This window comes from Alligator sinensis, unplaced genomic scaffold (genome assembly GCF_000455745.1).
Source record: "Alligator sinensis unplaced genomic scaffold, ASM45574v1 scaffold832_1, whole genome shotgun sequence".
NCBI lineage: Eukaryota > Metazoa > Chordata > Crocodylia > Alligatoridae > Alligator > Alligator sinensis.
The window spans coordinates 843747-870012 of record NW_005842057.1 but is presented as its reverse complement, the minus strand read 5'-3'; the positions used below and the strand labels follow the sequence as shown (position 1 = coordinate 870012).

Here is a 26266-nt window from a genome sequence, read left to right as displayed (position 1 = left end):
GGGATCGTCTCCCTCTGTGCCCAAAGGATCATTTCCTTAAGGCACAGCCACCCTTCCTAGGCTCCCATCTCTTCAAAACTCCTACTCTGCAGTGCGTCCTTGACTAATCGCCTGAGTTCATTGAAATCAGCTTTCCTAAAATCTAGCACTTTCACCCTACTAGTTACCTTACCCACTCGATGTCTTATGATGAATTCTATTATTTGGTGATCACTGTCCCCCAGATGACCACCGATCTGTAGGTCCCCTACATGTCATCCCCCATTGCCAATACCAGGTCCAGTAAGGCATTCCCCCTAGTGGGACCATGTACCTCCTGCATCAGGTGGAGGTCCTGTACACAGGATAGGAACCTGTGTGAAAGGTGGGACTTTTCTGTCTGCATCTCCCAGCAGATGTCTGGGTAGTTTAAGTCCCCCATGACTACCACCTCCTTAGTTTTTATGGTCTCTGAGAGCTGCCTCAGGAGCCCCAAATCTAGCTCTTCCCCTTGGTGTGGGGGTCTGTAGCAGACCCCTACCACCAAATCCCTTTCTCCTTGACCCCCATGTAACCTAACCCACATCTTTGTGTGTGAGTTACTCTGTGCCTTACATGCCCCTCTTGTCTCACTATTGGGCCCCTTGGATCTCTTGGTAATATGTGCGTTCCGGGTAGACCCTTCCCATGGTGGCACTGGGACAGGTCTGGCTTTGTCTTGGGATGGTTGCTCTTTTGCTCCCACAAGGCCTGCGTTCCCTATGACCTGCCTGCCGGCAAGTCCCTGGGTCCACAGGCATCCCCAGTGAGTCCTTGTGGTTCGGGTATCACTTTGGGGACCTATTCCCCAGTTACCCCCTGCAGGTTGTCCCTGGGTACCTGATTCCTGCCCCACTGGGCTAGGGTCCTCAGGCGGGGGGTCTCTAAGCACATGCTCAGTCCCTGCTGCACTGCAGGTAAGGCCTGCAGCCCCACTTTAGTAAGTGGGACTACTTAAGTACATAATACATAACTGTGTTACTAACCCTGTTATGTTTTGGGGTTCACACCATGTCATAAATGTTTTATGTCTTTTGTTGCACTGACATGGCATAGACATTGGAAAGCCAATGTTATGCTGTATCCATGCATGTTACTGTTATCACTGTAAAGATCATGTTATACTGTTTATGTATATCGTCATAGTTTTGGACATGGCTCAGCCAGGGGAATGGGACATGCATACTTAAAGGGGGCCACCCGTACATGGGTTTCTGACAGTGTGTTAAAATGCTTTCATGAAAAAGGAATCAGAACTTGGGGCAGAAGTTATATCTTTTATTAGACCAACTAGAGATCTACAAAATAAATGTGTTGATTTTCAAGCTTTTGGGCGCACACACTGTTCCTCAGGTGTAGGAGAATGCAAAGATTGCAAAATTTCTCTTAGGTGAAAATGAAAATTCATATTTCACAGGAGAGCTGAAGTGTTGTAAGATCTCCTGATTGGAATAGTTCATTTTGTGCAAATCAGGCTCAGATAAAAGCTAGAACAGTGTATTTAACTCAATGTTGTCTGGGGTCAAGCAGGATGTTGAATTATATTTTCTTCTGGTTATGATATTTCATATATCACAGGAGGATGGTGCCATGGATGCTCTTCTGGGAAGTAACTTCTCTTGTGTTGAGGTACTTTGAGCTCTGTGAATATGCAGATTGATCTGGAATAATATAGGCAGGAGCCAGGGTGTCAGCTTTCAGGTTCCAAGGTGGTGAATTTGCTTCCTTCTTGTAAAATTATGTTGTTTTCATTTTAAAAATAGCTGAAATTTGATATCTTCCATGTTTCAGGGACACTGGCTGTAGCCATATTGGTCTGAATAAATTATTTTTTACCAAGAGGCAGATGCTTATCTCTCTCAAAGATGTAATGTGCACAGAAATTTGCACTTCATCATGGCCTTTTCAGGCTCACATGGAGAGCAAGCTTGAAATCTAGAGTCTGAAAGATTAGCAGACACATAGGATATCTTTCTTTTAATTTAGAGTCTAAACAGCTAACTCATGGGCAGGGAATTATTTCAGGCAGAGGGCCGCTTACCAAGTTTTGGCAAGCTGTCGAGGGCTGCATGGGTAGCCCCACCCCTTGACAGGTGCCCTGCTTCCTGGTTGCCATCTTGTGGCTGGACGTCCCACCCTCTAATCCCTGACCTTTGCCATCACAAGTCCCTCCCCTTGCCCCAAGAAGTACTCCTTTCAGCAAGGGGTTTTGCTGTCTCAGAATCAGAAAAATACCAAATTATATACTAAAAATCGAACCCATATAACATTTATTAATTTGATTTCCAAATATTTTTGTCCTGATTTACATGCGTTTGTGTAGTGTGCATAGCGATGATTGCACAATAGCTTAAAATTAAGTCTATCTCTTGTATATTGTGGTGGGGTGGGGGGCATGGGGGTGGGTACAGGGATGTGAGGGGCTGTGCATATGTGAGGTATGGGGGAGGGTGTGGGTGTGTGCATGGAGGTTTTCTGGGTGGGTTGATAGGTGTGGGGTATGGCTGTGGGGTGAGGGAACATGTGTGTGTGTGTGTGGATATGTGGGGTGTGGGTGGGTAGGGAGTTTGTGGGGGGCTGTGTATGGGGGGAGGTTGGCTGGGGTGTGTGAGGGGGTATGGGAGCATGTATATGGTGGGGTGTGCATGTGGGACTTCCCCTACAAACACACACACACACTCTGTACCTCCCTCCCTCATTATACACATACGCACAGTCCCTCCCTCCTTCATTGCACACACACACTCTGTCCCTCCCTCATTGCTCTCCCTCCCTCCCTCCCAGCATGGATGCATGCACACACACATAGTCTGCCCCTCCCGCTCCTGGCCCCAGGACACCAGCATGGGCCCTGCTCTCCCACCCAGCTGCCACTCTGCTCCGCTCGCCACTCACTGCCACTCCCCACTCCCCCTCTTCCCAAACTGCTTTCACCACTTCCTTGCCTACCCACCAGTTGCTCCTGCACCATGTGGCTCTCAGTTGCATGGCTGGACCACAGGACTCAGCAGGAGCCAGCCTGGCCCTGAGGACTGGGGCAATTCCCGTGGCCCTCCCCTGCCTCCCCTCACACCCCCACTCTTACTTGAATTTCACTCTGGCACAGCAACAGTCTCAGGATCCCAGGTCTGAAGGCTCTGCTAGGTAGAGGCTTCTGGGTGTCGGGGGGAAGGGCCTGACAGGCAGGGCTGGGTGGACCTGGCTGCTGGGTCCTGCCAGCTTCCCATGGGTCCTACTGCCCCTGGCTCCTGTCATCTCTGACAGGCTGAGAGAGGCAGATAAATATTAATTTTATAAATGTTTTAGGGCTATTACAGGCCAGATCCAGCCTGCAGGCTGTATATTGCCCAGCCCTGTGCTAACTTATACACAGTTGTAAATCACTGTATTTCTGGTTAAAGTCCTGCCTTCTGTGCACATAGATGCCATTAAACTGTAAATAAATGTCTTATAACAAATGCACAAATACCAGCAAATTCAGACTTAAGCCTGGACACTCTGCTATTAATTTGCATTGTTTGGTGCTTTTATAATATTGCACAGCATTGTTGTTGACTGTATGATATGTTATATTTCCCAATGTTCACAAACCCTTTCAAGCCTCCATACCTCACAGGCTGAGTTAATCATGAAGAATCATACTTGGTTACATATTATTTCTTGCATGCATTTCAGTAAAATGACTTTTTTCTATCCAAAAATGTCTCTGAATTTCCTGGGTTCTGTTACCATGGGATACAGAAATACAGTTACCTTAGGATAATTCCAACTTCACTGAAATAAAGATGTATCTTGCAAAGAAACCTGTTTTGATAAGAGTCCATCCTGTTTTCTGAAACACAGATGTCTGGGTATACTTCAGTTACATACAGAAAACTGGTTTAAAGAGCTCAGGTTCAGATTTTCAAGAGTTTTCTACTCCCATTTAGGTGCCTTAAAGAAAAGATAACTTTTATGATAGCTTGTTAAGAATTTGTACTGTGCTACTGAGAAAGAAATTATAATTTTAATGACATCTAGAGGCATTATCACTAGGAATCCTGCATGGACATGGTAAGTATCCATTGCTTCTTTTATACCTATAGATATATATATAGATATGTTAAGTACATAGCATTTCAAGTTGTGTATACATATATAGGTGCAAGCTCATCCATGAAGCTGGCCAAACCCAGATTCATCTCTTCTGTGGCTGCTTGCACACACAAGCATCTCCAGAGATATCCATCTACTCTCTGATATCTACTATCTCCAACTGTGCATTTACAACAAGGAGAATAGGGCACATATAGCCAGAATTTGGCTCCTAATCTAAACTTGAGCCCAAATTTTTATAAGCTGCCCATTACAGAAACACTAATGCTGAAATGAATTGAGGAAGCATGATGATTCAGTGGGAATTATGGATATCCACTTTTTCTCAAGATCAAATAAATGAACTATCAACAAGTTTCAAGACCCACATCAATCTTGTCTTATAGCAGGTAAGACTTGAAGAGCTTGTGGATGATCAGTAAATCAGGATAACTGCTGAAGAGCTAACTGTCACAGTAATTATTATTTGCACCTAGCTAAATAAATTGTGAAATTATTTATTTATTTATTAAGAAAAAGGATAAACATCTATCGGCTGCTTCTTTCATACGCATCTATATGTATTTACTGCTCAATAGATTAAGAAACATAGATACAAAAATTTCCCTGAAAGAATGAAAATCTATCATGAATTTTAAACAAAGCAAGCACTTAAGGTAATTGATAGTAACTGACAGCTAGCTTCTGAAATATGCATTCTGGTTCCATACACAAAAATAGAACTTATTGTGAATGGAAAAATAAATATTAAATGTTAGTTAAAATTCTTTTGTAGAAAGTAAATTCACATTACATAGTAATTTCCTTTATCACAAATAGACTATTTATCCTATTTTGATTGATAGATGTAGAATATATAGTTATACCTTTTCTAATTGTTGCTTCTATAGTACAGTATATGTAGATTTTTAATCCGCATCCAAACTGAGCTACACATACTGGCAGAAAGCCCTTCTTCCACTGGGCCACATGCTGTCACACCACAGGGGACTGCTAGGCAAAAGCAGGCCCACCCACACAGCAGAGGCTGGAGTTGAAGCCGTCACTTGTGCTACCTGCCAGCAGAAGCAGGGGCCTGAGCACGGCTCACCCAGGACCTGCCATGCAGTAATGGGCAGTAATGGGTGCAGCTGCCTCTACCCAGCATCTCTCACACTGCCTGGGAGATGCAGCCTGTGCCTGGGAGATGCAGGGTCTGGTTCCACAGACCCTGGGCGAACTGTGCTTAGTCCCCAGCCTCTAATGGTGGGCAGTGCCCGGGACCTGCAGGGCTGGACTGCATCTCCCAGCTGGGAAGAAGCAGCCCTGGCCACCTGGCACCGTGCAGAGGGCCCTAGGAGAGTCATGCTCAGGCCCTGATGGCTCTGGCTCCAGCCATCATGTGGTGCCAGGCAGGTAGGCAGGGCTGTTTCTGCCCAGCCCAGCAGTCATCAGGGTGCAAGCATGGCTCATCCAGCCCCTACCCATGGAGGTTGGAGCCAGGCCATGTGCCTCTGTGCTGTCCTGTCCCATCTTGCCTTGCCCAACCCTGCACTGCCATTAGGGCTCCTGGGAGCCACGGAGGGGTGGGGAGTGTTTATGTGTGACTTGTATAAACAATATGACTGTACCCTGCATATTTTTCCAAGGTCAAAATTATTGCTGAATCTCAATATCCATTACTTGTGCTGAAAGTACAGATGTGCTATTGTAAAACAGCTTGTGTTGTAGTATGTTATTTCTGTGTTTCGTTTAAGAACCTCACAGCCTCAATTCTCTTCATTTCTCTTCTGTAAGCCTGTATCTTTGGAATGACCCTCTTTTTCCCCTAGAAAAATTGCTCATTGTCCTACAATGCTGGTTCACATAAAGGACAACAACACAGTATGTCTATCAGTTATGCTATTAGCTTAAATAGAAACATGTGGTAGATCTAAAAGTTCCAACCTTACTGGCCGCATCTACACAAGGCACTGACTGCACAGTAGCTCAAGACTACTACAGAAACCATGACACAACACTACTACACAGTAGTCTCAGGTTACTGTGCAGTCAGCATCAGAAAAAAGTATTTTGTCTGCATTACTGTGCAATAATGTAGGTTACTGCACAGTCATTTAGTACTTGTTTAAACAAGTAATGACTCTGCAGTCAGCATCTTGTGTAGGTTCAGACACTGATAAATAAAATGATGCCACAGGATGACAGAATGGTCCTGCTATATGGATTATGGTGGGTTTCACAGTGAAGGAATATGTTGTCTATAAGCCCCAACTTAATTTGTTTTAGAAGTTGGAAGGTGTGCATGTGACAAAGTTCAATGCTGCACTGAAGAACTGGATTCTAGCCTTACTTTTGCCACAGCGTTCCAGGACGATACTGCACAAGACACTTAAACACTTAAACCAGCATTTTACAGGTGGTTATTCACCCCCCTCCTCCTGGCTTCATTTTCAGGTCCTGGACTTAAAAGGCTAAGGTCTGAGTTGGAGAGTGCTAAGCATTAACTGCACCTGAACTCAGTAAGCTCTGTTTTTGGAATACAATGAAATGTATTACCAAGTACTCTGAACTCTAGAGTGCTCTAGAGGTAAAAATTGAGCCAACTTTTGACGTTAAGCTCTCTGGCCCAGATCCTCAGGAACACTTAAATGTCTAAACCCCAGAACTTTGGGTTTTGTGTGTGTGTCCATGTGTGTAACTGTATAACTGTAATTAAATAACATAGTCTTATGCACCTAAAACCATGAGTCCCTATTGCTTGAGCTGCTCCTTAGGGGAAGTAGCATGATAATAAACGTCTTATGTGCTCCTGCTACTAAATGGAATACTACAGGTGCATAGATACATCGGTCTGATATTGGATTGGCAACGACATAAAGAAAATTGTCTGTATCAGAAATCAGCCTGATATGGCCAATAATTTGGCAGATAAATGCCCCGTGCATGTGTAGCCACAGCACAGCACATAAGCAGTGAGGAGCACAGCCTGGCAGCTTGAAAAGCAGTATCCAGCTGGTAAGTCTGTTTTGGTGGAAGAGGAGGGGGGGAAGGGAAGGGGCATGGAGGGGCAAATAAATGCCCCCTGCAGTGAAGGATGGAGTGGGACTGGGGCTAGGATAGGGCCTGGGGCAAGCACTGCCCAGCTGGTGTGGAGTAGGCATGAGACAGAGCCACAACTCATCCAGGGCGCACAGGGAGGGGGAGGTGGTTCCCACCACTGCACGCTGATCATCCAGGAGTCACTCATCTAGCGGGTCATCTGGCACTTGCCCGCTCATCTGGCAGCTCCCACCACTGTTCCTGCTCTTTGTCTGGGAGGGCACAGGGTGGGGGGAGCTTGTGCCCCCAGATCTGGGCAGGGTTGGAGCTGCACCAGGCTCTGTGCTCAGGGCGATTAGTGGCAGCACTAGGAGCAGGGCTGTGCGGGGGGGGCGCACTGCAGCCACCCCAAAATTTGCCATAGCTCCTGAATAGCCCACCTTCCCATCACTGCTACTGCCCACCCCGAGTGCAGACCAGCGCAGCCCCGGCCCCACCTTCCCTGCCCCACCCTGCCCCATGCAGTTCCAGGGGCACATGCCCCCCGCCCCCCATGCCCTTCTGGATAAGTGGTGGGAGCAGCAGCAGGAGCCACCAGACAAGCAGGCAAGCACTGGATGAGCTGCCAAACAAGCGGCTCCTGGATGAGCAGTGTGCAGCAGCAAGTGTCACCCCCCTCCCCTCCCTGTGCCCTCCGGACAATCTGTGGCTCTGTCCTGCACCCATCCTGCCCCGGTTGGGCAGCTCTTGCCCCAGCGCCTGTCCCAGCCCCACTCCCTCCCTCACTGCGGGGGGCCTTGATCTCCCCCTTCATGACCCTTCCCTCCCCTTCCACCACAACAGACTTACCAGATGTACACTGCTCTTCAAGCTGCCAGGCTGGTATCAGAAATTGGATTTGTATCAGCCAATATGCCTCCTTAAAAATTGGCTATTGGTATCGGCCCCAAAAATCTCTATCGGTGCACTCCTAGGGAATACACAACTCTAAGAGCTAATGAGGATTGTTTAAAAGCATAAAAATGCATAACTGGGAGGGAACTCAAAAGGTCCAGCCGCCTATACTCAGGCAAGATGACTACCCCACCATTGACAGACATTTGTCTAGTACATTCTTAAAACTTCCAATGATTTAAGAATAGGCTAATGATACTTAATCTTTCACATCTTCCTCAGCTAAGATGTTCTAATACTTATAGTGGGATAGCGTTGCCTCTTGCATGGTTAAAATTTCCCTTGCAACAAATAATAAGTGGATTACTTGTTCTGCTCCCAGTAGACATGGGGAACAACTGATCACTACTGTCATAATTTCATATATTGAAAATAATTTGTATATCCTCCCACCGTCTTCTTTTTTCCAGACTGAAGCCCAATGTTTTCAATATGTCATCATGAATAGATCATATTATCTAAACCTATTTTGATTCTTGTTTCTCTCACAAGGATTCTCTCCAATTTGTCTACAGTTTTTGTAAAGTACCAGGGCCAAAACTGAATGCAATACCCCAGCCAAGGTTTTACTGATGCTGAAGAAAATGGACCAATTACCTTGTGTGTCTTACACATGATGCTACTCTGTATATAGCATAGAATATATAACTTTTTTGCAATAGCATACACTGACTGACTCTACATGAGACATTGTGCAATCGTTTAGTACTTGTGTATGGACTTGCACACACAAGTACCAAATGACAGCACAGTAATGATAGTTACTGAGCAATAGCATCTGTAAATGATTTCTTGGTGATGCTGACTGTGCAGTAGCTCCTTACTACTGTGCAGTAATTTGTTATTACTGTGCAGTAGCGTCACATCATGCTTCATGCCATGTGATGCTACTACACAGCAGTAATGAGCTACTGCAAACTCAGTGTCTCATGTAGACATAGCCACTGACTCCAGTTCTCTCTGTACGCCATATAATATTCAGATTCTTTTCTGCAGTAGAGCTTTACAGCTCGTTATTTCCCATTTTTGGAGCACTCATTTCTTTTTTCTTAAGGACAGTAATTTTCCCTTGACTAAATGTAATCTTATTTATCTCAGCCATTTGTCCAATTTCTGAAGATAATTTTGAATCCTAATCCTGTCCTAAAAACTGCTCGAGCCCCTTTCTGGTTTGGTGTCATCTGAACATTTTATAAAAATCTACTCTATTCCCCAACTTCCAAGTTTTAAACAAGAATACAGGGTGTGTCTACACATCCAAATAATCTGGGAGCAGTTTACTCTAGAGTAAACTCTCCTGGGCACGTATCTACACATACAGGGATATGAGAGTAGATTTTCTGCTTCTAGCAGCAAACTGTTCCTGCTTCCCATGGCCCTGCAACAGGCCCCTGGAGCAGCCAGGGGGAGCTCTAGGCTCCCCCTGGGTGTGAGCCCAGTGGCCAGGAAACAGGTGTCTCCTAGTGGGGACTGGAACATTGCTCACTGCCCCCAGGAACTGCCTACTGCTAGGGTGGGCTCCACCACTGGAGCCTAGGTGGGGACAATGTCCCCCTGCCCTGGCAGCTCCTAGCCCCCACTCTGAGATCATGGAGCTTGGGCTGGGAGATTCTTCTCTCCCAGCCTGTGCCCCATGGTCGGGGAGCCTGGGCTGGGTGATCCTTATCTCCCAGCATTAAGTCCATGGTTGCTAGGCTTGGGCTGGCAGATCCTTATCTCTGACTGCCAGCTCTATGATCGTGAGGCCGGCATTGGGAAATCCTCCTCTCCCAGCCCAAGTCCCATGGTCATAGGGCATAGACTGGGAGATATGTATTCTCCCAGTGGCAGCTCAGTGATCATGAGGCTGGAGCCAGGAGATTCTTCTCCCAAATAAGGATCTCCCAGCCCAGGTCCTATGACCATGAGGCTCAGGTTGAGAGATAAGGATCTCCCAGCCTGGGCCCCATATCTGCAGAGCTGGCACTAGGAGATAAGGATTTCCCTGCCCCACACTCCCTGATTATGATGGCGAAGTGGGGGGATGGGAGCTCCATTCTGTCAGGGCAGGAGATGTTGGGTTTTGTTAGTGAAGCCCACCCCAGCAGCAGGCAGCTCTCAGGAGCAGGGAGCAATCTCCCATCCCCAGCTGCTTGGCTGACCAGGAGCATATATGCTCCCAGTTGGGTATCTATGTGTGGGTTACAGTGCAGCAAGTAATCTCAAGTAAATTTGTTACTTGCATTTGCAGGTAGCAAATTTACTCATGATTAGAGCTTATTACTGCACAGTGTCTGCATGTGTTAGTCGCGGATGCAGTAATTAGCTCTACTGACAAGTAAAGCATCTCGTGTAGACGCACCCAATAATTAGCACCAGACCTTGGATACATGCTTTTAAGACCCCATTTTACATATCCTCTCAGTTTGACAAGAAAGTAATGATGACTAAGTTTGGAGTATGTTTTCAACCAGTTATGCATCCACCTTATACTAAATGCATCTAGTCAAGATAGATCGCATCTGCTGCTTCCCTCCCATTCTCTAGGCTAATTACACTGTCAAAGACAGAAATTAGATTGGTTTGATGTGATTTGTTCTTGAAAAATCCATATCCGCTGTATCTTATTACCTTATTATACTCTAGGTGCTTACAAATTGATTGTTTAATAATTTGTTTTAGTACCTTTCTGGGTATTGAGTTTAGACTGACTTGTAAATAATTCCCCAATTACTCATTTTCTTCTTCCTAAGACAGGTATTATGTTTAGAAGTCTATAGTCCTTTGGGAACTCTCCTGCTTGCTATGAATTTTAAAAGGTAATCATTAATGCTTCAGCTAGTTCCAAAGAGCTCTAGGATAAATTTCATCAAGCTGTGCAGACTCCAATATGTCCAGTTTGTCTAAATGTTTTTAACCTTCTTTCCAATTGTTGTATTTTTCCAATTCCTTCTTAATTTTAATTGTGAGTTGGGAAGGAGGAAGGGGGGAGACAAAAACGAAAAAAAAAAGGCAATGACCATTACAGCCTTTTTCTGAGTCATCCATGCTTTGCTTACCTTCTTGATTTAATAATGTAACTACATATTCCTTAGAACATTTTCTTATTGGCTTTAGACAGACATTCAGTTTCTCCAGGGAGAGTCCCTGCTCTCTGTGGAGAAACCATGAGTTTACAGAAGTTTGTAACTTCTCTCTCAGAGTAAGAGTGGCCGCTTGAGGAGAAAAATAACTTGGTAACAACTTGAGTGAAATGGCTCCTCAGATCATCTCTCAGGAGAGAGAATTTCTGTACAGGAAGCAGACTCAGAATTGACCTCTACAATCCCAGTGTGCTCTGCTTTTCCTCCTGCCTTGTCCCACAGGGGGGAGGGCGACCATGTCAGTCCCAGCCAAGCAGGGAGCAGAGCATGCCCTTTGAGTGCTTTGGGCTGGAAAAGCCAAGTGATGAAGCACTTAGGAGGCGTGTTCTTCTCCTGGCTGTTCCCTGCCCAAATCACACTGCAACACTTGAGTGCAGAGAAGCATACAAGAACCTTCTCTGTGGGCTCAAACATGGCATGGGGGAGGGGAAAGGCCAGAGGACTCTTCTGTGCAGAGCACAGACCTGTACACAGAACTGACTGTACAGGTCAGTTTTTCTCTCAGGAAAACAAACCTAAGAAAATTGTCTTGGATGATTTGAATGTGTGTATGCAGCCACTTATCTATTATGTCACTTACTATTTGGAACTCATTTTGAATTTTATAAAGGGTAGACTAATAGTAGAGACTTAAGCAACGGAAACCATTATCACTGTGTGAAACTTTTGCAACATTATGATAGTTCTACGTAGGCGCTGATTATGTCACTAAAATAGCTGAGTACTAAAAGCATACAATGTAAGTGCCCCTCCCCTAACTAATGCATGCATATGTGATTCTCTATCCAAATTAAAAAATATATATCTCAACTTACATTATTCTCTACTGCATGTACAAGAAAAGTAATTTTCCATTGTTCATAATTTCATTAACATTCAGCCTTCAGTTTTATGATTTAATACAAGTATTTTGCCTTCAGGAGTAGTTACAGACATGCCAATTAATGAGTGCTATTTACATGCCAAGTTTTAAACTTTTTTTAAGTTATTAGTTTAAAAATATAAAAATATTTTAAAATGTGAAATAGTGCATTTATCTGTGTCTAGAATTCAAATACACTTTAAAAACAGGGAGGAGCCTCTAATTTTACAGGAAACCCCCCCAAAAAACATTACGTTGACCTCCAGCAAAAATGGAATATTTCACTTTTAAGTACAAATTGTTGAGAAAGATAAAAGCATATGAAATTAGGGGTAATCAGAGAAACTGTTATGTAACATTAACTATGCTGTTTGCTGATAAATGAACATTGGAACTTGTGTTCAAAGATTCATCTGATGTGTACTAGATCATTTACTCAAGATAAATTAAACTTTCATTATATGATGATATTTTGGGTTTTCATTGTTGGCTTTACTTTCTTTAGAGCACCATCTGTTCCTTTAAAATCTGTTTTCTTCTTTTGCTACTGTAAACTCAGTCATGTATTATACAAAAAATACATGTTGGATTTTCATTGGTATTTTCTGATGTAAACAACCATAATTCTGGAGCCTACAAAGATTCACAATTTAGTAACACACTATCCTTCATATGACACAATGGACTGTCATTCTATTCTGTCAACATCTATACTGTATACACACATATATAAATGCACACATTTTGTACTTATAAAGCACCTTCCATCTGATGATTTCAAGGTCTTCTACAACCATTACAAAGGTGCTCATAAAATGAGACATTTTTATGAGAGCTGTTTGGAAGTTAAAAAATGGAGAAAGTTAATTATCAGTTGACTTACCTCTCATCACTCAGCAAATTTCCTGAACTCATATCTATTGCCTTTCCTACTTAACTATGTACCCAATATTTAAACACAGGATCCATTCTGATAAACCATCAGTAAAGGATGAGTGGTTTACTAATGATGAGTATTTAGCCAGATGGTACTGAGTACTTTGCAGAGCACCAAGTTATAAGATAAATAAAGCTGGTTGAAAAAAAATCTCCACAGCTCGTGGCTCATGAAACCTTATGCATCTCTGATTCAGTTACTCTACAAGGTACACCTCTACCTTGTCTTCTATATGTACATTTAAAACACCTATGAGTAGTGATTCATAATAAGGCACCAAGCACTGTAACAGAGCAAGCAAGAAGGAGCATGAACATGTTCCTTCTTGCTAAAGCTCTCTGAGGCTTAGAAATTACATTCCAATTGGAGTGGGGAAAGCTGGATTCTGGTTTCCATTCCCAGGGTTATTTCTGTTTTTCAGTCAATCACTCACTAATGTAAAGTATGTAAGGAACTCTAGGAGTAAGGACCAGAATCTAGGTCTTCTTCCTTGCAAAGGAGTGCTATAAGCATTAAGGCAGACTTCTTATATCCTTTTGACTCCATGGGCATGTCCAGATGAGCGTGCATGTGCCTCTTGGAGCATCTCAAACCCTTTTGAGATGCTGCAAGAGGCACATGCAGGAACAAAAAAATGTTCCCTGCACTGTAAATTTGCAGCATGGGAGCAAAATTAGACCCCTGGATATCCAGGGGTCAAAAAATACACTGGGAGAAAAAAGTGAGAGCATCCTGAAACAACCAGATGCATGGTCCTCCACAGAGATGCTCTGGTAGCCAGCCAGAGTGTCTCTATGGCTGGCCCTTGCCCCAGTGCTGAAGCACCCTCCCTGCCCATGAAGGGCAGGCAGCAGTGCAGGCTGCAGGGACCTGGACCCGGCTTCATGTCAGGTAAGTAGGGGGTTGGGAGGCTGAAGGAAGTAGGGAGGGGACCATGTGGGGGGGGGCGCCCAGCCCCCGCCCCCGTCCCTGTTTGTTGGAGCTGGGTGGGGGAGCAGACAGGGGAGCAATGGGGGGGCAGGAGTGGGAGTGATCTGGAGGCTGAATTTTTTTGTTGGTTGGACAACTAAGGAAGAAAAGGTAGGAGTGACATTGGGGGGGGTGGTCAAAGGTTCAAAATATGAAAAAAGTTCTTCAGAGGGGGACACCAAGCAAAGCCCTCCAGGTTACACCCACATGTCCTCAAAGGCATCCAAGGAGCCGGTGGATGCCACCCACTGGTGCTCTGCCCAGAAACGTGCATGGACAAGTGAGAGGAAAGCAGCCGCACAGTCTCAGGGCACCTTCCTGGTCAGAGCCTCCTTCCTGGTCAAGTACAGGGCCCACTTGGCCAGGGCCAGGAGGGGGTTGACCAAGAGGTCCCGGGACTTGTTGGGGCTGCAGATGGGGTGACCACAAACAAAAAGGTGGGAAGTGAAATTCAACCTGGAGGTGGAGGTAGAAGGGCTGCAGCTTGGGACACTCGAGGGTCATGTGCTCCAGGGTTTCCCTCTGCCCACAGAAAAGGCAGGAGACGGGGGTGTCCGTGAAGCTTGCCACATACACACCTGTGGCAATGGCTCCCTGAAGGAGCTGCCAGCTGAGGTCCCCAGTGGCTTATGGGATGAGGGTGGAGTACAGACTCAGCCACTGCAGCAGGGTCCATCTACTCCTGCCTATCATAGTCCAGGAGGTCTCCAATCTGGGTGACACCAGTCAGAATCAAACCCTGTTGCAACTGGGGTGCCACTGCCATTGCCAGCTCCAGCTGAGGGTTCCAGAGGAGGGTTTAGGGCAAGGAGCCCTGAGTAACTGGCCAGGGCAGGTTTTTATACTGCTGGGGCCAGGACAGGTGCTGGCCCCAGGCTCTAGCTCCCCCTGGCTACAAATCTGGGATGAGCCAGGCAGGATTATTTTGCCCGACGTGGCACAATTTGTTTCACAACAAAGTGCATATCCAGGCAAGTGCATGGAGGCAAAAAGCCCCAGCTCAAATTTGCACTGCTTCTATTTGAGCTGCTGTGAGTGCACATGCTTGCGTGTATGGATGTGTCCCATAATTCTTCCATTCCTGGCTGCGCACTAGCCCAGCTTCTGCAGCAGGAGCCTGATAATTGCCTTGGTAGTGGGAGGTATGTGTCATGCCTGCCTTCTGGGTGATGAGGGCCTGGGATCTTAGTCTCCAAGTTCCTGTGTTTGTGCTGCAGACATGAAGTTATTGAACAAAAGTGACTGGCAGCACCACTATTACCACCATTTTTTATATTAAAGTGTGAGATAGTCACACTTTAACTTTAACCTTCTGAACATCTGTAACAGGACCTCTCCAGGGACTTAATGGAGTTTACAGACTTCCAAATACCCGCATGAATTGCAACAGAGCCTAGGTAATACTTAGGTGTGTAATGGTTTATCATTTCTGACAAAATATAAAAAACTTCTGAAGATAGAAAGCTCTATTTATTTGACTAAAACAAGTGTTTAGTCAAAAAACATTTTTTTCTTTGAGAAAAATCATTATTTTCCACCAACCCTAGGAATGATGTTTGCCAAATGGAGGCCAATAGGCAATAAATACTGAAATAATTAGAAAACATATACAACAAAAGAAAAATAAGTTAATTTTACTTCTTTAATGTTATAACTTTAATTTTATTTCTTTACTATTTATAAAGAATGCCAGAATATTTTTTTGCAACCTTCTAATATTAGAAACTTCAGGTCTTGTCTACCCTGTTTTGTTTTAAAATTACTAAAGAACAAAGCAATTATAAATTCACAAATGAATAGACAATGAAATCTAAGGAACATAAGAGAAGAAGGGATTTTAAAATGTTTAAAATTCTTTGGATTCTTTATTATTCTCACCAATCTTTGCCCAAAGATCTAACCGTCCTACCTGAATCTCTCCATGGACTTCCTTTTCACCATATCACAAGCAAGTTCTTATCATTTTCTTCTTATCTCACTTATGTTATTCCTCAATTTCCTCTGCTCTGCCAGAAATTTCAGTCTCAATGTTTCATTTTCTTATGCAGTGCCTATGTAGGAACTCTGAATACTTTCAAACTCTTATGGGTTTAAGTCCCCTGATTAAGAATTAAATATTGCAGTCACTCTGGTTGCATCTACACATGCAATTAATTTGAAGCAATACACGCAGAAGCAGTTTGAGCTAAAGTAAACTATTCTCAGGTGTAGCAGCTATAGGTGCAGCCATGGCAGCAGCAGTTTGACAAGGCAGAGAAGTTTATGCCAGGGCCGCTCAGCCCTGGGCTCTGAGTGGTGGCAGAACGTGAATGGGGGGTGGCTGGGGCACAAAGATGCTGAAAGTATGGAACTATGTGCACCAACCCAATTGCAGGCAGGAGTCTGGCCTCTGGCTGTTTGTGTTGACCAGGTGCAATTTATGCCCATGGTCAGTATCTGTATGTGCATTTAATTGTAGTAAATTACCCCAGCATATGATAGTATTGCGCCTGACAGTACTATCTTACTGTGGTGTTAATTAGTTTACCAAGGCTGAATAACATTGCATGTGTAGATGGTGACACTTTACTCTGCACCTAATTAGTCTACCCCACAATTAGCACTTCTCAAACTAGACTTCTGAATCCAAATGCTGATGAAATTGGGTTGGTGGTGGGGTTGGAATCTAACTAACTTTGAATCTGAATTGTAAGTCTTAGATCTTTGTCTAAATTATGTTGGTAAAAAAATACATAAAACTCTGAACTGTTTCACCTACAATTTGGCATCATCCAATAGTTGGCATATAATCAAATTGTACATTAGCACTATTTAATGCCTGAGCCTTCATAGTGCTCACTGCTCTTTAACTCACATTGAAACTAATAGGTTCAAGGGAAGTTGAGGGTTCTTGGTCCCTCACAAGAATTCTCCCTTATGTAGGTACTAATAATAAATAATAATTTGTTTTTATCAATAAATCATAAAATCCATTTTTGTGTATGACATTCTAATTTTACTATATGGCAGCTAGCAAATATTTTACTATTAAAATGTCTCTTTACAATGTAAATATTTAAAATAAATGTACATAAATTTAACATTGATTTAAGATTTCATTTTACATTTTAAATCAATGTTAAATTTATGTCATTTCTAGGATAATTGCACTTAACTTCAGAGAAATTATCATTGTGAATGAAAGTTTTAAAATTTATAGTAATATAATTCATTAAGCCAATCATTTATATAGCATAATACATTTTTAGATACATCAGAACCTTTATTTATTGAACAGCTTCTAGAAAATATGGAAAAGATAATACAAAATTTAGCTGTTCACTGTGAATATGCATAGCATTCAATGGAAACTTGGATATATATAGTTCATTCTATTTTGTTTCTAAATGGAGTGGAGAAAAAATGCTGCCTACCTTTGTCTCAATTTGTTTGGTGTCTAGATTCTGAAAAAGTAGCTTTACTCTTGTTTTTCCATCATCTGAAGAGCCCTTAAGCTGAGAGAATTTAAACCTCCAAAGTACATTCTGTAAGGAAAAACAAACTATGAATTGGACTCATTAACGTTACCCTCTCATATTCAAAACTATAGTTATTGAGTATATCATACATAAAGAAATTAAACAAAATGATTAATATATTTTGGGCAATACAATGACTGCATAAATAAGCAGGATTAACAGCTCTGGAAATAAAAGCAAAAAGGTGGAGTTGTATTACTTTTCTTATCAATGTTAAGCAATCACCTGCAAACATTCTAACATTATACATTTGTCATCTGGCTACCCATATACAGTATAGAGGGATCAGGATAAAATCCTGACTGTACTGAAGTCAATGGAAATGTTGCTATGGATTTCAATAGAGCCAAAATTTCAAATCAGATTGTAATATTTCATACCCCGGTTGGCTCATCTGTCTGATGAGGGTAATAATACTGCCCTACCTCACGCAGATGTTGTAGAGCTTAATTCATTCATGTTTGTAAAGTGGTATTTAATCCTCAGATGAAATGTGCTATATAATTTAAATGTATTATAAACAATATTATAAAATACTAACAAATTGCAGTTAAAGTATTCAAAGCAGTGCATTATACAGTTATTTATAAGACCAAAACTAAGAATCCCAAGGCCTGTGCCAACCTCTCTCTTATGGCTATGCCTGGTGCTGTGCTACCAAATACACCACAAGTTTGATTGGGATAATTTTTACAATGATGAAGAAAGATGTTTAAAACCAATCTTGGAAAATTATTTTAAAAGTACTTTAATTTTCTGTTCATTGCTTTTCAGGTTAGGCACAAAAAATATGGCTCTTATAGAGTCCAGCTTTTCTTCTGATGTTTTGTTAATCTTCAATGATATTCACAGAAATTCCAAAAACACAAACAGAGGTCAAGCAGGATCCCTGAGCACTTTAGAGGAAAAATGAATCATTCACTGCTGAAAACTTTGAAAGATACTTCAAAATGAAAAATGGCAGAAGAATAATTCACAATGGTTTGTTTGTATCTTGTTTTTTGTTTTCTTTTTAAGTCTGGGATCTTAAAATAAAGAAAATCCCATTTAGAAAGATGGCAGTCAGTCTCACTTTGGATATTGTTTTGTAGATAATACTGATTGAGTGTTGACTGGAATGATTGTTATGTGAATCAAATCAATTTCTAGAGAGAAGAAACATCAAGCCCTTTGTAGTTGACTTTAGAATATTTTAACTTACTGAAAAGATGAATGTACTGGGGAAGTTTTGAACTACTGTATGCAAATCAAGGGATGCAAATAAGACTAAGATCAACAAGGGAGATATTGACTTATTTTCTATTTAGATCACTGATTGTTTTAGAGGAAAGCAAGATCCTTTCCTCTCTCAAATTACAAATTAAACATATGATCACTGCAGACAAGTTTCTCTGAGAAGTGTGAGAAGTGTGCACCCACATCTCCACCACCCCCACAATAACTACACCCCACAACAGAGCCATCACCATTGGCAAAGTGTAAGATTCCTGGATCTTACACTTGCACCTCCAGAAATGTAATATATCTCACCCAGTGCGCTGAATTCCTGGATGGAAAATATGTAGAAGAACCCAAACAACAACTGCATACCAGAATGAATGCACACCAAAAATCTATCAAATCTACCCAATTACCTGTGGGCACACACTTCTCACAAGACAGTCACTCTCACTCCAGTCTCTCAGTTCTAATCCTCAAGGGGAATTCACAAAACTCCTTTCATAGATAATTCTATGAACTTCACTTCATAAATCTACTGGATAAAAAAAAAATCATGGACTAAATATAAACATTGGATTTATGCACATTATAACCTGTCTGCCATCTGATAACCCCAGGTAACTTGTCTGCATTTTACCAGCTACATCCTTCTATCACCAGTTAAACATTCCCCCTCCCACCTCCTTCCTCTCTCAAACCTATTGTTTTCCACACCCCTCTGATCCTCACTGCCATGCATTTGCATTTTCACAGATCTGCATTTTGCATTTTGGCTTCTATTCTACCCAGGAGAGCACACAGTTCACCAGGATGCCTGTGCCCAAAAGCTTGCAAAGGACAATTTTTTCCAACAACTTAGTTGGTCTAATAAAAGATACCACATTTACCCAAAGGACCTTGTCTATTTATGTCCTTAAACCAACACGGCTACAACCAACAACCCTAAAATGTGATCACTAAGATTTTTGCATCCCTTGATGATGATGATGATGATTAATAAACATTTATCTGATTGTAATATTTATCTAATTAAATTCTATTGTTTTGGGCACTGAAGAAACATACGCTCCTGAAGAGGGGTATGGAACAATTAAACCTGATGAAGAACTGCACAGCATTGTTACATGAAGGTATGGTTCTTTTTCTTAAATGGAAGAGGTGAGAAGGAAGCAGCAGAAAAATGAAAGAGTTGGAGAAAGACTAAGTGTCAATTTGGATGAATGATAAATAAATGCAATACCTCACTTAAGGAGGGAGCATGGTGGGCAGGAAAACCTGGTGGTCCAGAACATTTTGGATGGTTTCTACTCACATTTTAATGATGTGTATGAAAGTGGATGAATGCTATTGCTTTTCTGGCAAAAATGTTGAGAGAAGGTTAGAAAAGCCTTGTTGCACCTCTTTTGGGTTATTTATTATAAGAGAGTTATTTAATAGGGAGGAAAGACCAAATCAGTAAGGTCTTGGAAATAAATAAATCAATGTCGTCAATGTTTCCCTCAGTGGTAGACCCCCCAAAGAAAAGGAAAAGGATTGTGGGGAAGAGATGAAGGAAACTGGAGGAAGTACATACACTGAGATCTCCCCTGTTGGCACAGAAGTCCTGCTGGAGGCAGAAGATATGGAGGAAGATCCTAGAAGAGACATAACATCCCCTATAGTGGGCAGAGAATTGATAGGGACTTCAGGAGGCAACGTTCTCTCAGGCTAGGTACAGACATTCAAAAAGCCCAAGGTAGAATCAGTCTAAGTTATGTGGTTTTCTTTATGTGGTGAAGTTTAGATCAGTAGTGAACAGAACACACATTCGCCATCTGGTGTGTTGAGACATAGATTTGATGAGTCTTCCAAAAATGGTATATCTAACAGAACAATGCAATGAAATACTATGTTCCTACATGTTCACTGCTGATTTTCAGGGAAGGTTTTGTTCTTTAGAATAAATAATTTTGTATAGTTCTTAAAACCTGCATATTCACTCTTTTAACTGTTACCAAATTTCCTGCAAAACTGATGCTAGGGTTCTACTATTTTACATGGGTTCATTTGGAATATTTTAAAGGTCTGGAAATAAAACATATGGCTGAAATTAAACTCCACTTATAGGTAGGCAAGTAGCACAGTTACAAAAAAAAATCATGACTATGCATTTAACAGTTATTGGATAAAATGACGTACCAGTAATGGGGTAGCTTCTTCCCCATTAGGGATTTGGGCAGGAGCCAGAATCCAAGGCTGCCTTCCAAGGCAGCATCCATTTCATTAAGTCAGATTCCCTTAGGCTTGTTCTTTTTCTGGCCCCATCTATCTTTTACTAGTGGATAATAGTTGGACTTGCTTTAACACGACAAATGGAGATTGCTCTCAGCAATACCTCATCATAGCCTGGTGGTTAGTGCACTGTCCAGGCAATGAAATATATAGTTTTAAATCCCTCTGGGTGATGGAGACCTAGAACCTGGGTCCACAGTTCCCTAGGCAAATGCTTTAACTGCTATTGGGTTAAAAAGTGACAGGATCCCCCTGTTCTTCTTCTTCCTCTAGTACCAAATAGTCACTGATCATGTTTTTTCATTTGACTAAGATTTTGGGGACTTATGCAGAGTTTATACATCTACTTTGGTAGAGTAGGATAGTAATAGAGTGTAAGTGGCTGAAGCAGGTCTTTCTGAGCATGTTCAGAAGGGCAAGGTAAATTGTGTGTAAATGGGGGGCAGGATAGAAAAGGTAGGCAAAATGCCACTTAGCCAAAATAAGTATAAAACAGGTTATACTTGCTCACCTAAAAAGGAGTTCAGCATAGGCCACAGTAATAAGTGCAAGTGGTAAAACTTATTTTGCTCTCAGTCCCCACCTCCCTGCTTAAATTAGGCTGGAGATGGCCCAAACAATGAAGCCTCACTTTATTTGGGACCTTTGGCACCAGTGCAATACAAATAGTAACAATAATAAGTTTGGCAGAGGCATTAGTAGTAATTCAGAAAGTTTTAAAACAGCCATGTGAATTAGTGGCATGCAAAAAACAAAGGGCATTTATACACATACCTTTTCATCCCATGACACACTGGAGATCTGGTGGGTCAAAGCACACTCGATTAATCGAGTCTGCTCCACACACGAGCTGACACGCACTGCATTGCTTCGCGTGCAGTTGTATAAATGGTGAAATCAGTGGCGACTCATAGGGGGTGCACGTGCACCCTCTAAGAGCGCTGGTGCACCCCCTGACAGCCAGTGTTCCCTGCTTAGGCAGGGCAGGTGGAAGCACTGGTACCCCCCCTGAAAGTGCCGGCCCAAGAGTGGGGGCACCAGGAGAAGCGCCACTTTTTGTCTAAATTATAAGGAAACCACCAAAGCTTTGCTTCCCACATGTTATGATGAATGATGGGGTGTTTAAATACCTCTCTGTATTATGAACAAGTAGTAATAAGGTCTTACCTATAATAAGTAGTTCTGAAATTTGCCATGAAGCATACCAGCAGTTCATTGTCAAGGTTATAAAGCAATTGTATCATTTTAGTAAAAAAACTGCACGTATATCTCTGTGATGCATAAATACACCATAAAAAACCACTTTCCTACAAGCATCCAGTTCCTTAGCCTATCCCTCTGTTGTTCTGCCTTCCACTTATATCTTTGTTTTCATAAAAACAGGAAGTAGAGGGGATTTCTTGTGCCTACATTTGTGCTGTTTCTTTTAAAAAGATGCAGCAGGATGAAGAACCGTTGCAATTTAGACCAGTAAGCCTGAGAATTACCTATCTTTCTAGGGATTTTTTGTGCTTTTGTGCTTATCGGGTGTCTAAACATTGCCGTACAGTGATGCAGCATGTCACTACATTACTGTATGGCATGCTATGGCAAACTAAAGATCCACATGTCATCAGCAGCTACACCACGGTAGCAGTGTTTGTCCCTGTTTTAGTGTGCCACTACAGCAACATAGCAGCAAAACCTAACCATGCACCGCACTCATGGTATAGAATGGGTGTTTACTGTACCATGCTTTAGTACTTCCAAATAGAAGTACTAAAGCATGGCACTAGCAATGTCATCATGTGGTGATGTGTAGACACTCCCATAGTTATAGTATCTAACCACTGAACATGTGAACTAGATTGGTTCTTTGGCATTTCCCAAGCTCTAATATAAAGCCATCCTAGGTTTTATAAAGTCTTCATAATATAAAGTTTCCTAGAGGTCGGTGGCAGAAAAGTCAAGCACATTATTTATAGGGAAATAGAAGAGGCTAATAGAAAAGGCTGACTGGAAGTGAAACCATTGTTCATTGCTCCTCAGCTACATGAGTATGGGTTTTGGAAATCCTTGTCATCATGTGCTCCTGTTGTCTCTTACTGTTCTTCCTCACAGTAAAAGCCTTAGCCTCTCATGGCTGTTTTTTGTGCGTGCTACTTACTAGGTATGTCTACATGTGCAAATGCTGTGGGTTGGGTTTACTCTAGAGGAAACCCAAACTGGGCAGGCATCTACACAGGGATGTGGGAGCAGATTTGCTCCTGCCCCTGGCAGCATGGGGTCAGCAGACAGCTCTCTCCTGGTGGGGGCTGGGAACTTCCTCCCTGCCCCCTGGGAACTGTCTGCTGCTGGGGCGTGCTCCAGCGATGAAGCCCAGGCAGGGACAATGTCCTCTTGATCGGCAGCAGGGAGCTCCTGGCCCCAAATCCCCAACCAGAGGCAGAGGTTTTGGAAAGAGCCGCAGCAGGGGCAGGTCCCAGTCCCCTGCCCTGATCTGCCAGTGGGGCAGCTGGCTGGGACCTACCAATCAAGGTGCAGGGCTTGGAAAGAGCTGCAGGGGAGGGGTGACCAGTCTGGGCACAGGGCTAGGACCTGCCCCTGACTGGGACAGTTCCCAGCCAGCAGCTGCATGGGGAAGTCTGCATGTGCAGCCCAGAGCTGCCTGGGACTGCCTAAAATGGGACAGTCCACAGCCACCTGCAGGCTTCATGTGCAGACTTCCCCAAGCAGCCTGAGGCTGGCTGGGAAGTGTCCTGGTCAGGGGGAGGCCCCAGCCAACTCCAGGCTGGGTGGAGAACTCTCCCCATGCAGGGAGTCTCCAGCCTTCACTCTGCTATTGCAATCATGGAGCCAGGGCTGGGAATAAGCTTTAGCCTGTTCCCAGCATCCGCTTCACAATCACGAACAAATTACTGTGCAGTAAGCATCTGCATGTGGAGACAGTGATGCTTACTGCACAGTAATTTGCTCTAATTTTGAGTAAAGCATCTCATGTAGAGGCACCCACAGAGTCTACCACAAACTCATATGGTCTTCTGGGGCAGTATTTATTTGATAAACTGCAATTTAAATGATATATTAATTATGGATTTTCATTATCTGTTTTAAAAGCATTAACATATGCTTGACAAGGTTCCTTGGGTGAATTTGATATCTTTTATTAGACCAACCCAAATGGTTGGAGAATAGTTATTGAGCAAGTTTTCCCTTAGCCTGACGAAGGGTTTTTGAACCCGAAAGCTTGCTCAATAACTATTCTCCAACCATTTGCGTTGGTCTAATAAAAGATATCAAATTCACCCAAGGAACCTTGTCTGCCTATGTCCTTAGACCAACACGGCTACAACCCAAACCCCTGTTAACATATGCTTGAAGTTATTAATGATTTTGTATTCAAATAACGTTGCCAGCTAATATTTCTTGCCCTGAGAATTCAATGCATTAATGCATCTCTGCCATATATGTTAGAGGCCTTCCACAGAATGTAGGTGCAATGAACTGAATTATGCTCAGGACTTTCTTATTAAAGAAAAAGATACAAGTTTTAAAATAATCTGATTTTTTCTCTAACACATCACTACTTGGAGTTTAACAGGAGGATAATGTGAAAGCTTATGTAAGTATTATAGCATCATAATTTTTGCCAGAGTAGGATAATATAAATGGAAATACAAACAATTGGAGAACTTTCCCTGTGCCAGACTTTCTGACATGACATGTTAAAAAGTCTATAGGGAGAGTTAACCTTGACATCCCTATACCCATATACAATTTTTCTAAATTAGAGATTAACATTTTCCTTATGAAGCTGGTTCCTTCTTTGTATTGGTAGCCTTGAAGACTTGCAAATTTATGAGCTATATAATTAATCTCAGCATTTTCCCTATTCCCTTGTGCTTCTGGCTTTGCCTACTATAAGAAATACCTTGAAAACTACACAAATTCAAAGATTCAAACTTCAAATACATAATTAGTTTTTTTAATACAAATGAAATATTTCCAATATTTCCACTTCTGAAGCTGGGCTATTTGCCTGATCAATCATAGAGCTAATGACTCAAGTTTAAAATATTTACTGTCTGACACACAAACAAACATAAAAGGGCTATAAAGGATCCCTGTTATAACAACAACAAAGTAACCACTTGAGTGCCTGCTGCTGGCTGCTACTGAGAATCTGATGGATTTATTCACTCCCACAGGGTTGCATGGAAATAGATCTAGTTAGCAATTAGCAAGAATCTAAAAGAAAGCAGTTCAATTCAGTGTGGACTGGTGATGAGATAGGTGAATTCTTTCCAATAAGAACTGAAGCTGCAACTAGCAATATATATATATAATAATCTTTTTTTAGAACCAACATTTGAGAATTTCTTTAGTTTCTTAGAGATACAATAAATCTCTGCAGTACATACTATGATCTTTGCAAAATCAGAAAAAAAAATAATTCTAGTTTCTTAGTCTCAGTATATAAGAAAATACAAATGAAAATAAGATTATAAAAATGTTTAACCACTTTATGAGTTAAATACCATAGATCAGTCAGTATTCCATTAACAAATATTTCCTTATCAATTTTTAACATATCTGCTGTAGTTTTTTCAGATATTCCACTTTATAGTTAAAACCTTTATAGTTACAGCATTTTACCCTAGACAACTTATCTTGCTATTAATAAGAACAACATAAAAGTACCTGATAAATAATGACTACTTAGCTGTCCTTTAAATGCTCTTTGAAAAGTTTTGTGGCATATTTTACACACACACACACACACACACACACACACACACACACACACACACACACACACATTTCTTTTTCCTTTTGCTGTTGTCAGCATATTCCTACCCTTTGTACTCAAGCTTGTGACTTTTACCAGTAGTAGCTTTAGGTGCAATGCATAAGCCCTGCCCATACTGTACCTGCCATCAAGGAATAAAGGAATGGAGTTGTCCTGACTCTCCTCAGTTCCTACAGACAATGTGACAGATTGATATGGCACTGGATACCAAAAAATGGAAAAGGAGAGTATGGAATATAATGGAATACATATGTGCACACTGCACAGCACATCATGAAGAACAACAGTAATAGTGGAGAGAGGTAACAAGTTCTTCATAGGTGTGAACAAGTGTTTGCTCCATCTTATCTAGGTTAGGCAGTTTATTTTAAGTGACCTAAACCTAGACCAGGAGTGGTGCATGGAGCCGGGTAGGGGGATGGGCTAAGATGGGTGTGTGTGTGTGTTGGGGGGAAATCTTCAGAGGATATTGGTTGGTCTATGGAGGAG

General features: G+C 42.3%; 1 protein-coding gene across 1 annotated transcript in view; it reads right to left on the bottom strand.

The window, feature by feature from the left end:
• SNTG2 (syntrophin gamma 2) overlaps positions 1-26266 on the bottom strand; it is a 462462-nt gene that overhangs the window by 6187 nt on the left and 430009 nt on the right. The window contains exon 18 of the mRNA XM_025203382.1: positions 17392-17502. Coding sequence (XP_025059167.1) covers positions 17392-17502 — 111 coding nt within the window. The remainder of the gene's footprint in view (positions 1-17391; positions 17503-26266) is intronic.